This window comes from Lactuca virosa, chromosome 4, assembly GCF_052849685.1.
Source record: "Lactuca virosa cultivar CGN04683 chromosome 4, Lactuca_virosa_CGN04683_v6, whole genome shotgun sequence".
NCBI classification, from domain to species: Eukaryota; Viridiplantae; Streptophyta; class Magnoliopsida; order Asterales; family Asteraceae; genus Lactuca; species Lactuca virosa.
The window spans coordinates 345,357,658-345,371,302 of record NC_136429.1 but is presented as its reverse complement, the minus strand read 5'-3'; the positions used below and the strand labels follow the sequence as shown (position 1 = coordinate 345,371,302).

General features: G+C 40.0%; 1 protein-coding gene across 6 annotated transcripts; it reads right to left on the bottom strand.

Annotated features, from left to right (window-relative positions):
* Positions 1-8,795: 8,795 nt before the first annotated feature.
* Positions 8,796-13,383, bottom strand: LOC145108623 (DExH-box ATP-dependent RNA helicase DExH10-like). 6 transcript variants are annotated; one of them, XM_079045672.1, is made up of 9 exons: positions 12,972-13,383; positions 12,564-12,778; positions 11,909-12,144; positions 11,413-11,816; positions 11,164-11,289; positions 10,998-11,074; positions 10,506-10,733; positions 9,105-9,197; positions 8,796-8,993 (listed from the first exon to the last, which is right to left on the bottom strand). In XM_079045672.1, exons 5-8 carry the CDS (start codon positions 11,249-11,251, stop codon positions 9,111-9,113), a joined length of 480 nt encoding a protein of 159 aa, XP_078901798.1. In that variant the 5' UTR covers positions 11,252-11,289; positions 11,413-11,816; positions 11,909-12,144; positions 12,564-12,778; positions 12,972-13,383; the 3' UTR covers positions 8,796-8,993; positions 9,105-9,110. The 6 variants fall into 6 exon arrangements, 5 of the variants coding, with proteins under 5 accessions (XP_078901798.1, XP_078901799.1, XP_078901797.1 ...); XM_079045673.1 differs by having other exon boundaries at positions 8,796-9,197; positions 11,413-11,565; positions 11,767-11,816; XR_013708419.1 differs by having other exon boundaries at positions 8,796-9,197; positions 9,311-10,733.
* Between the last annotated feature and the right edge of the window lie 262 nt (positions 13,384-13,645).

Sequence of the window (13,645 nt, the reverse complement as noted above, 5' to 3'; positions counted from 1 at the left end):
ATTAGATGTTGCGTCATTGGGCTTATAATATTTAGTACAATATGTACACGGTTTTGGGCCTTTCCAGCCGTCTCATTTATTAGGGTTTATGTATTTATAGTGCATGCATGCACGATAGCAGGTTAACGTTTTTATATTTGGAAATCTTTTGTAAACCCTAATCACGCCTCTACAGTAGAAGTTCTTTGTCGAGCTCTTCTGAGGCGGTGAAGCTTGAATCATTAAGCATATTTTGATTCATTGTCGTGTTCTTCTTTGCTTACTGTTTTTGAATCTTATCGATCTTTAAGGATTTTATCCTAATAATTGGTATCAGAGCAGGAGACTGTGTAATCTATACGCATCTCTTCTATTAAAAGAAGCTACTAGGGTTTCCGTTAATATTGGATCCTATTTAGTCGTCATCTCTGTGTTCTTAACGCTGTGATCCCAATATTACCCTAAATATTTACACAATTGATTCTTGAACAGGTTACAAAAATCTTGTCAAAATGTCGCACGACGATTCTCAGATCAATTCCATCAGCAGTATTGGGTCAACAACAAGGATTCCCATTCTCTTTCCTAACCAATATGAAGTCTGGGCACTTCACTTTGAAGATTATGTTCTAGGGTTAGAAGATAATGGTTATTTGATCTGGCAAGCTATCACTATTGGAGCTTTTGTTCACTCTGGAACAAGAAGGGTGATTAAAACTCAAACTGATCTCAATCGACTTCTTCTTGATGTCAAGGAAGTTCCTCAGGATGAGAGAGAAAAACTGCAGAGCAACATCAAAGCAATGATAATCATCATATTCACATTGCAGGCTGATATTTAGTCCAATATGTACACGGTTTGGGCCTTTCCAGCCATCTCATTTATTAGGGTTTATGTGTTTATAGTGCATGCATGCACGGTAGCAGGTTAACATTTTTATCTTTGGAAATCTTTTGTAAACCCTAATCACGCCTCTACAGCGGAAGTTCATTGTCGAGCTCTTCTGAAGCGGTGAAGCTTGAATCATTAAGCATATTTTGATTCATTGTCGTGTTCTTCTTTGCTTACTGTTTTTGAATCTTATCGATCTTTAAGGATTTTATCCTAACATTTATGACTTTCTACGACTAGAAGGAGTCCAAAAACCAAAACCCTAACCTAATACACAACCAAAGCATCATAACTCTTGCATAGAGGAAAGAAAGGGACCAAGATCACATTTTTATGGTTCCTAGAACTCAAAATCGTCTGAAAGGACAACTCTTATGGTTTAGAGTAAGCCATACTCATGAAAACAAAGTTTTTGGGACTAAAATGTATAAAAACTTAAGAACTAGCTAGATGCATGGAAAACATTCATCAAGTTTCAAGCTTTATACCTTCAAGGGATGCTTGAGGGTGAGATACTTCTGGATCTAAGTTTCCTTGAGCTTTCAAGGTGATCTACCACCTTCTTCCTCCTTCACAAGCACAAGAATACACTCTTACCAAGCTCAAAATCAAATACAAAGATCTAGGGTTTGCAAGCGATGTTTTTAGGAGATGGAGGCTGATGAAGGAAAGGGTTTTGAGGGGATAAGGATTCTTAAATAGTGCTCAAATCGTAAAAATTAGGGTTTGCTGACCTTCCACATACGACCAACGTACTCACTTAACTATGCGTCCCTTTCTAAAGAGCTACTCCATGCGTTCCCCCAAGTACGCAAGACGTAAGGACCAAAATGCAACATAATTCATCCTTTGGTCAAAAAGGAAATTACCTGATATATGTGTGTTATAATTCTCTCCCACTTGAATCTGACTTCATACTCGAAGTCTGTTTCTTTGAATAACTCAGTGTAGTGCTCTCGCATCTATGACTTGGGTTTCCAAGTCCATTCAGAACCCTTCTGATGTTGCCATTGAACTTTGACTAATGGGACCACCTTGTTGCGCAAGGCCTTCATCTTCCTATCAAAAATCGCCACCAGCCTCTTAAAATAGTTTAGATGATCATCAATCTGAATATCATCCGAAGGAACCACTGCTGAATCATTAGCTACATACTTCCGTAGCTAAGAAACATGAAAGGTGTTGTGAATATGCCTTAGCTCCTCAGGCAGATACAACCGATAGGCTACCCTGCCTACCCTGGCTAATGCTCGAAACGGCCCAATATATCAGGGCCCCAACTTGCCCCTCTTCCTGAAGCATATTACACCCTTCCAGGTTAATACATTCAGTAAAACCATATCGCCGACCTGGAACTCCAACTCGGATCGACGTCTATCAGCATAACTCTTCTGCCGACTCTGAGCTGTCTAAAACCTCTACCTGATCTGTTGGATAATCTCTATAGTCTAAAGAACTACCTCGGTCTTTCCCATGACCATTTGCCGACCTCCCTTCAAAAAATAGGGGTATGACACTTCCTCCTATAAAGAAGCTCAAATGGCATCGCACCGATACTAGAGTGTTAGCTGATGTTGTAATAAAACTCAGCCAGAGGAAGGTAGGAGTCACAACTCTTACCGAGATTAATAATAGAGGATCTCAACATATGCTCGAGCATCTTGATGGTCCACTCACTCTGAACGTCAGTCCGCGGATGATAAGTAGTGCTTAAGTGCAATCTCGTACGTAGTTCGTCGTGGAACCTCTACTAAAATCGAGATGTGAACCGAACATATCGGTCAGATATAATGGAAAATGGAACACCATGTCGATAAAAAATCTCGCGTACATACACATCGGCCAATTTCTCAGCCGAGGAGCTCTCCCAAATAGCTAGAAAGTGAGCACTCTTGGTCAGGCGATCCATAATACCCCATATCGCGTCAAACACCTTAGCCATCCTGGGTAACTTGGTAATGAAATCCATGGTGATCTGTTCCCATGTCCACATGGGAACTTCCAAGGGCTGCAGCTTGTCATGCGGTCTCTGGTGCTCGGCCTTGACCATCTGACAAGTTAAGCACCTCTCAACATACCAGGCTATCTCCCTCATCATACACAACCACCAATAACTGAGTCTCAAATCTCGGTACATCTTTGTGGCTCCAGGGTGTATCGAAAATCTGGACTTATGTACCTCCTCCATCACAGTCTGTCTGACCCCGCCAAACTATGGCACCCAAACACCAGGTCAACAATCCACGACTATCGGTAGAAAAGCTATCAATCTCTCCCCTGATTCTCTCATGCTTCTAATTTTCCTGCTTGACTCCCCCAACCTGAGCCTCCCTGATCAAATCCAAAAGTCTCGAATCAACAAAAATCCTCATACACAAATCCCCAACAACAGTGCCAACCGACTTGCAACTCAGAGCATCAACAACCACATTCGCTTTCCCCGGGTGATAAAGAATATCACAGTCATAATCCTTGACCATGTCAAGCCATCTATGTTGTCACATATTCAGATTCAGTTGATCCATGAGATTTCTCAGACTCTTGTGATCCGTGTAGATGGTACACTATACCCCATATAGATGTTTCCGCCAAATCTTGAGGCAAACACCACTTCCCCTAACTTCAGATCATGCATTAGATACCGAACCTTATGGGGCTTCAGCTTCCTTGAAGCATACACAATAACTCTCCCTCGCTGCATGAGCATTGCCCCCAAACCGGTGATAGAAGCATCATAATAGACAACGGAATCCTCCACACTCTCTGGGAGGGTCAACAATGGGGCCTCACATAACTTCTGTCTCATCGTCTTGAACGCATCCTGATGTTCAGGACCCTAGAAAAAAATCCATGCCCTTCCTCTTCAAATGAGTTAGAGACACAACAACCTTGGAGAACTCCTGAATAAACCTCCGATAATATCCTGCTAAACCCACAAAACTGCTGATCTCCGAAGGAGACTTCGAGACCTCCCACTGCATAATCGCCTGAATCTTGGCGGGTTGACCAGAATCCCGTTCTGGTTAACAAGGTATCCCAAGAACTAGACCTCCAGTAACCAGAACTCACACTTAGAGAACTTGGCATAAAGCCTGACCCTCCTCAAAACTCCCAACAACTGTCAAAGGTGCTCCTCATGCTGCTCCCTGGTCTTGGAATAGACCAGAATAACATCGATAAAAAAAATGACTGAACAATCGAGCATCGACCTATATACCCGATTCATCAAATCCATTAATGCCGCAGGCGCATTGGTGAGCCCGAACGACATCAGCACAAACTCGTAATGACCATAACGAGTTCGGAATGATGTCTTCTCTAGATCCTCCTCACTAACTCACATCTGATGATACCCTGACCCCAAATCGATCTTGGAGCAGCAGAATGCATCCTGCAGCTGATCGAAGAGGTCTCCATGGTACAATCTCGAAAATTGCTCGATGTAGAAACCCATGCTCGTTGGCGATGGAAACTCGCAATGGGCACTCCAACTCTCAAGGAGACATATCAAAACTCATACTGAAGGACTGAGACACAAAGCACCGACTCACACCCAAGTCAAAAAGCATAAGAGCATGTACGGATTTCACTAAGAAGGTACCTAACATAAACACAACATAAGCATATAATAAAATAAATTGACAGAATCATAAATGAAATATACCAATATCGAATTCTGCACTGCCTTGGCCTCCTCTGCCATGAGGTGGAAAGCATGACCTCGATCCCTTGGGGGCTCCGCCCTACCGTGGTATCCATCTGTCATCCTCAAAGTAGTCGGGGTTGGTGCTGGCACTGGTCTGGCGGCTAGCAAGGGATAGTTGCCCTTGACATGGCTAACCTGCTCACAATCATAACACATCCCGATGCTCACTAATAGGGCCTACTGATAACAATCCCTAGCAATATGGCCCTCCCTTCCACATTTGTGGCACCTAGAAGAAGATCAACAAACACCCTCATGAACCTTGCCGCACTTGTTACAAGTGCGGCCCCTATGTCCCCTAGATCGCGAATTAGTGAGCTTGAACCGCTTTGCTGCAGGAAGTGGCTGAATCATAGTCTAGCTCTCCTCCCTCTTCTGAGACTTAATCTCAAACTCCTACCTCCGCACGACATCCTGAAGATCGAAGAGGTTACTAGATCACTGGGTAGACACAAACTACTGAATCTCAGTCTTGAGCATGCTCAAGTACTGCACCATCTGGGCCTGCTCTGAGGTAGAATACCTAGGACAGAAAATAGCCCTCTTAGTAAACATCTTGGTGATCTCTGTCACCGACTTTGTCGTCGGCCTCAAAAACAGGTACTCCTGAGCCAAACTCTCTCTCGCCCCCCCTCTCTCTCTATCTCTCCACCAAAGGAACATACTTTGTGTGAAACATCTTCGAGAGTTGCCCCCAGGTAACAGATGTCCTCTACTCAAGAGTATAGGAACCGATCACCAAGTTCTACCAGTCCTTCGTGCCCAATGAAAGAAGGTTCTGGGCGTACTTGACCTTCTAGTCCTCCAGACAGGAACATGTGAAGAAACAACCCTCCACCTCATAAATCCATCTACTGGCCATGATCAGGTCCTTGAACCCGTCGAACTCTATGGGCCTTGTTTCGCTGAAGTCCTGGTACTGCAATGAACCTCTCCCCTGAACCCCCGCAGCAGCAGCATCGTCAGACACACTGGCGTACCGCTCATCGTAAAAATCAATCATCGCGGTCATGATAGAGCCAAAAACCTCTAGGATGTCAACCGGAATAGTCGCAGCCACTTCACTAGCGATTAACTCGCAAATGTCATCATCTGTCAAACCTAGCCTCTCCGGGCTGCCATCTTCTGATCTAAAACCTCTCGCGTACACCATACTAAAAATGAATCAAAATATATCAGAAATACTACAATTCATACTATTATAATCACTACATAAAAACCACACCCACGGGGTTCGTGACTTCCTTGCTACGTGTACGGGGTTTGTGATTTTAGTAGTACGGGCCCATACTACCTTCCACACCTTACCATATTTGTCTCAATGAATCGTCACAGACCACCTAAATACAAAACCCCATGACTAGGATACGTAGACTTCCTATACTAACTCTCTCTCTCGAGTGGCTAATCGTCCCTCAAGCTAGCCTGCTACCATCACACACACTTATGAAACTTCCACTAACTCTGTAACCGCTCCTGCATACTAATCATACATAACGCTAAATTCCATAGATAGTCAAATACATGATTCTACCCTAAATCCACAACCATACAAGGAACAGGAAATAAGCCTAAATCAAACATTCTCAGGCTATAAAATCTTAGTTATGTACAACTATGATGCACATACTAACCAAATACAGTAATGATGTCAATTCCATCTAGCATAGAAGATATTCTCCTAGGCTATCAGGCATCATACATTATGCAATTCTATCATGAAATTCCTGAGGATCCCCCTGAGCCCACAACACGACTTTGGTTTCCCCAACTGGAACACAACTCATGTATGGATTTCTCCCGAGCCCACAACATAAGTCCGGCTTGCCTTTCCGGCCATCAACTTATGTATGGCTTGCTCCCATGTTTGTTGGCTTCTGCACAGAGCAGTACTGCCTCAACCCAACCATAATGTGTTGACATATGTAATAGATAAAACACATAACAACAAAAAGATAATCATGCAGATCTAACAGATCACTACAATATAGCAACATCCTACACTAGAATACATAACCTAGTGGTCCGGTATACTAGGATACATAACCTAGTGGTCCGACATTTGTGCCTTCGACCCATAAGTATAGTGAAGAAACCCACCTCACAGTTTGAAATGTAGCTAAATAGATCACTTCTCCAACTTCTGACTCCACCGGTCATCTATACAATAAACAATGACCTACACTCAAACTACTACTCAAAATACCCAAAATGCCCCTAAGTCAAACTTGGTCAAACCCCTGGTCAAAGGTCAAAAGTGAGAACGTCAAAAAGTCAAAGAGGGTCAATACTGACTAAGTATGCCCTACGTACTCAGTCACTACGCCCAACGTAGTAAACCCTCTGCCAAAGTTACGAGGCATCAACTAGGTACACACAACATAGCACCAGGTACCCCCAACGTATTCAACTGGTTCTCTTTTTTCTCTGTTAAGTGCTTATTCCATTAAGATCTCACGTCTAAAGTTCAGATGTAGTCCAAAATAACATTTTAAGCCATAAAGTTTCCAACTTTACGAATTTCCATGACTAGAGGGAGTCCAAAAACCAAAACCATAACCTAATACACAACCAAAGCAACATAACTCTTGCATGGAGGAAAGAAAGGGACCAATATCACATTTTTATGGTTCCTAACACTTAAAAACGTCTGAAAGCATAGCCCTTATGGATTAGAGTAATACATACTCATGAACACCAAGATTATGGGACTAAAATGCATAAAACTTAAAAACTAGCAAGATCCAAGGAAAACATTTATTAAGTTTCAAGCTTTATAGCTTAAAGGGATGCTTAAAGGTGAGATACTTCTGGATCTAAGTTGCCTTAAGCTTCCAAGATGATCTACCACCTTCTTCCTCCTTCACAAGCACAAGAATACACTCTTACCAATCACAAAATCACATACCAGGATCGAGGGTTTGCAAGGGACATTTTTGGGAGATGGAGGATGATGAAAGAAAGGGTTTTGAGGGGACAAGGATGCTTAAATATTGCTCAAATCCTAAAAATTAGGGTTTGCTCACCTGCCACATATGCCCAACATACCAATGAGTACACCCACCATACTCACTTAATTGTGCGCCCCTTTTTAAAGAGCTACGCCATGCGTACGCCCCAAGTACGCATGACGCAAGGACCAAAACCCAACATAATTCATCTTTTGGGTCAAAAAGGAAATTACCTGATATCTAGGTATTACAATTAGGAACGTACTCTTGACTACCGCTGGATCATGTACGACTTCCTTTGCTCCTGTTACAAACGCTCAATCTCTAGAATTTCTTCCCTGTCCATTCAACTTTGGGCAATTTGATATGCCTAACCTCTTTGCACTCAAAACATGCTCTACCGTTTGCTGCTGTTGTGGTTCCTTGGTTTGTTGGAGCTCTACATCTAGTGGCAATATGAAATTTTCTGCCAAAATTGGTACAAATCCAAAAATCTATTGTATGATGATACCCACACTTATTAAACTTTGGACTACCTCCCTGTTGGGGTTGTTGTAACATCATATGCCTGAACCACTTAACATCTCTTTTCTTGAAGGTTGTCTAGCCCTTACTTTGAAATCATTTCCAAACTTTCTCTTTTTACCCTCTGCTTTTGGGAGATCCTCCCTCTAGACCATTGTGTCGTCACGTATCTCTTGATTCGTTAGGCTGAAGGCTAGTCTCTTAGCACTGTCATACGTGGTTGGCTTTGAGGCGGTAACTAAACCTTGACACTACTAGAAAAACAACCTTTTACGATGCGCAAGGCGTTTCGTAAAACGCTCAGACGACACGTAAATGCATGTCAAGGAAGGCCCTGTCATAACGAAAGACGACACGCTTTTGCGCGTCGTCTATTTACGACACGTATTTACGACGCGCAGTTATGACATGCATTTACGACGCTCATTTACGACACGTAATGCGTATCAAGGAAGGCCTTGTCATAAAGGAAGACGACACGCATTTGTGTGTCGTAACCTTACGAAGCGCCTTTAGGACACGCATTGCGTATCATTAAAGCAACTGTCATAAATGAAGATGACACGCATTTGCGTGTCATAAACTTCAGCAACCATTTACGATAAGCATATACGATGTTCCTTTACGATACTCTTTTACGCATAATACAAAAATATAGAAACAAATATATACCAAAACAATCAATTTCATCCAATAACATCATGTCAAAATATTGTAATACATTGATATTAAAGGGATCTGATTGTACATTGTTATTAAGAGATTTTCCCTAACTATATAACCTAATACTACATTGCTATAAAGGGGCACCTTCTTGTTTCAGTAACTCGTCATTAAGCTGTCTGAAGAAGCTCTAAAACCCTTCATGTATCCAACCAATCATCATGTCTCTTAGCTTCAATTTCAATCCCAACTCTTGATCAAGAACAAAACGGAAATCCTACACAATAATCATGTCAGTTGTACAATATCAATATCAACTAATTAATAATACACATGGTATGTATGAGAGTGGAATCAAAATGATCTAAAAATAAGAGTTTTGTACTGCCTTGAATCAAATTATTTTTGGTGGCCTCAAGGGCAGCTCCCAAAGGATACTCCTTGCATGTGCCATCTTCCTTTTGAATTTGCAGGAAAGTGTCTGGCAGTTCAAATCAGAAAAAAAAACCAGCCAAACCATTACACTTTTATCCTTGTTCATATTAAAAAATTCTTTCTACACATATACATATACATATCCAGAGACTGACTAACCAGATATTTCAAGAAGAAGATGGGTAAAAGCGCTAGCAACATACTCACTGACAACAACACAAGCAGCCTGAACCCACATTGAAATGGAAAAGCCCACACTACCAATACCACTATGCTTGGTGTGTTTTATTTTCTTAATCAACTTAATCTGGATATAATTATGGGTGGCTAACATAAGGGCCTAGAAGGAGCCGAATCCACATTGAAATGGAAAAGCCCACACTACCAGTACCACTATGCTTGTTGAGATTCAAACAAACCCTTGGCCATTTCTGCAATTATACCACCCTCGAACCAACATACTCAAATTGTCTACAACAAGTCAAATGGATTTATTCAACAAAATTTAATAAATAGTTTTGTACTCATATTTAATATATCACATCATATCCTATATGACGCAAGTAATGCAAAATAAAGAGTCAATCTACCCTCTACAAACTAATTTCTATTGAAGTTTGCTAGCTAATAGTTGTGAACAAGCATGACTTAACCGTAATAAAAAGTTGACATTAATAGTAAAAAGAAGATTCTGAGATATACAAGTACCTCCCCATAACTTGTATAAAATTTCTATTGAGGTTTTCTAGCCCCTAGGTTTTATATATAAAACTTCACTCACATCAGAATCAAATTATTAAGATTTAAAAGTTACATTACATGAATGATTTAACCTTTCCTTGGTCCTTCATCCTTCCTTACCTGGGTTGATTGTATTAAGAACATCACATTGGTAATCTCCAACAAATCCAGCCACCCAACCATACTCCTACACATATCTACATAGAGAAACTACTTAAAACATTTACCATGCTCCTAAATCACAAGGTATGTTCTAAGGTATACAAATAATATCTTTAAACTGTAATAAATAAATAAATAAATAAATAAATAAATAAATACCATATATTTTTATGTACACGTTGAGGAGATTACTTTGGCTACACTTGGGACTTTTGTATTTCTTGGAAGAGAAACAAGATTATTCTTGTCAGAAATGAACATAAAGGATCTTGATGATCAGACCAAGGATTTTCTCACGTCAATTGGTCAAACATATACTTTTATACAAGGTGGATTTTCTTTTTTTCTTCGAAGGTACACCATTAATTTATAAATCTTTAATAAATTTCTTTTCATTTTCTAATTTATATTACATATTTACTATAAGTAAACTGTAAAAGTGAAAACTTACCACATGCATTTCACATTTTTGTCCATAACAAGGTGGACATGTCTTAGGACGAGAACCGCTTTCACTTGATCCAATATAAAAAGGAAGAAAGGTGTCTACTATGTAGCTACTACCACATGAAGAAGAAGATGTGCCAGGTGGCAATGACCCTAGTGGTGGGGCCGACTTTTTCACCACATTTATAACCACCCCCCACCCCCGATCTATCCCAGCTTCTCGAACCTTAACCTAAAACAAAAAAAGACGTATATAACCTTATCAATATATAATCTTTTATTCCATTTCCTTTTTCCCCAAGTGTGTTTTCGTTTTCTCAAAGTTTTTCAAACATTTAATATTGTTGAAATTGTTGAATATTGTGAAACTTGTATTTATGCCAACCCAAGAATCAAATTAGTTTGTCTGCATGTTTTCAGCCAAATAAAGGGTAATTTAAGGAGTATGTATACATGTCATTTACACACACACACACACACACACACACATATATACCTGGAGATGACTCTTTAAGTGGAATAGAGTAAGCCCTTGAATTCCCATTAGCTTCAAAACTGATTTTGGAGTAGCCTCTAACAAAATATAGAAAACAAACTCCATAAGCTTCTTTTTTATTTCATTTCTTATGTTTCATAAACAAAAATTTTAGGAATACACTTACTTTTTGCTCCTCCAAGCTGGTTGACTGCTTCTATGAACCGGTTCATGGAGATCTGGTGTCCATTTGAGATTACCAATACTTTAAACATTTATAATGCTTTCTTAGTGGTAAACTCAGTTGCATTATCTGCAGAGGATGTGTGGGAATCAAGCTTAGGCATAAAAAAACTATGAATTAGAATTAGGAGAATTTACTATTGATTACCCAACCCAATATATAATCAAATGAATCTTAATTACCTTTACTGACCTCTAAAAGTAGAAGGGCAGAAAAGAGAACAGCGAAAAAAGGCTCCATGGCTTTAATTGTGTGAGTGAAGGAAACCGTAACTCTTCCAAGACTTATATTAGTCAAAAGGTTTCCCATTGTGTGTGCCGCTGCCAACATTACCATAGGTACAATCTGACACCATCATCAACCATGTATTTTATAAAGTCAGCTACATACCTACCTACTTAATACTCTTGCTTAAACAAACATTTATTCAGTAACCAACGAATGAACTAGTGTAAAAAATATAATTAAGCACTTGGGATTTATAATTATTGGGTCTTGGATGAAGTTTAGGTGTCCCACATAATCAAAATCATCACAGTCCCATACCCAAATTGAAACGTGGTCGCTGTCATTGGGTATGGAAAAACCTTAAGAACCTGTATCATGTATCATGTATGAAACAAACCAAATTAGTCTCGTCAATTTATTTTTATTAACACACAAAAACACAGTTTAATTAATTTCTGACCTGTTTGTTGAAGATGTTGAGGTAGATGTTCAAAAGATACCACACTCCAAACATGGCTGCCATCTGTAAATTCCGGCCAAACTCAGCTGGATTTGAAGACTCACCGGAGCTTTCAGTAGCCCTGACCACCACCAAATCTATAAACTCGGCTGTAGATTCATTTTGTTTCCAGTTATTCCAGTGTTGATCAACTTCAAAGGCCAGAGTATCATTCCCATGCCCACAATCTATAAATACTGAACAACGAATTATGTTGTAGTTAAATTAATATGACTCGTCAAATACCTAAAATATCCTTCATAAGAACAAATGAAAGAATTCCATCTAGTTGTTTGTAATTAATTATAAGATGATGATCGGCAAGGACAAATAGGTAATTTTGATAACAGATTTTCTAGATGTTGTTTGTAACGTGAAGAATCAGATGAGCTTATGTTTAAAGCTGTACATGGGTTTGTGACAACTTAACTTAACTTACCCAGGTTCTGATACATATACAAGACCACAATGAAGACGAAAATTCCTAGCCTGTTCATAGGCATGACTCAAAGAAAGAGTTACCAAAAAGATATTGATTTCTATTGATTAAACTTTCTATATATGCAAAATCTAGACTAGAAATTGGAGATAAAAAAGATAAAACAAAGAAGCATACCACAATCATCATCATCATCTATATCCCAGTAGGGAGGTGAAGTTGAAGTGATTCCATTCTCAACTTGCTCAAAAGAGCGCCATTCAGCCAATGCTTCACCAGAATGCTGCTGTCCATTTGATAATCCCTCTAATGATCTGCTAACCCCAGACTGCTAACTTGAACTCCCCGCCATTTTACCACTCACAACTCCCTAAACCCTTCACCAATTTTCCCTAAAATCACAAACGCAACCACATAATCAAACTCAGTAATCAGAACACCAGTCCCTATAGTGGGTTAAAACACTGATATAAAGATTGGAAACATCAAAACAATCGCTAATATCATAGATTTTGATTCGATGAAAGGAATTTTATAAGGAAGATTTGTTCATTCGATGAAAGGAATGGAAAATATATATCGGACCTACGGCTTGTAAGGATGACAAAAATCACGAGTAACAAACGCTGTGAGGGATTAGAAGTTGTAATGCCATAAATCACCGACTCTAGGATAGAAGTAGCTAGAGGAAGTGTGACACTGGGGAGGGTCGGCGGTGGAGTGTTGGCAATGGTGGGCGGAGGTGGGTTTGTCTCAAGGAAAGTGGGTTGGAAGCGAGAAAGAAAGTTTCTGATGAGAGGGGAATCCGAGTAGAGCAAAGAAGAAATCCGGCGATGACACGCATGATGTTGCCTTTATGGAGATGCCGACAACCGGAAAAAGAAGGCGATGACGGTCGGAGTACGAGGGAAAGAAGCAGCGGTAGTCGATGTGGGTAGAAAAAGATGATTGCATCAAGAAACAATGGAACGTGCTCACTCTTATTGCATGACATTTCCTTAATCGTTTCCAATATCCAGATTTCTAAAGTCAAAGTTACCTAGACCAAAGATCCGATGAGACGATTAACAAGTAAGGTCAGGAGTAGATGTTAGGTCCATTAACTTTGGTTACATTTACAACAAAGATTTCCCAAAAGTGTACAAAAGAGTGGTTTGAACAGGAAAAGTACCAATGTTACATACAAAATACATAACAATATACTATAATCTGCTAACTTTTCCATTCTCCAAACCTAAAAATATAGTTCCCAACTTTCG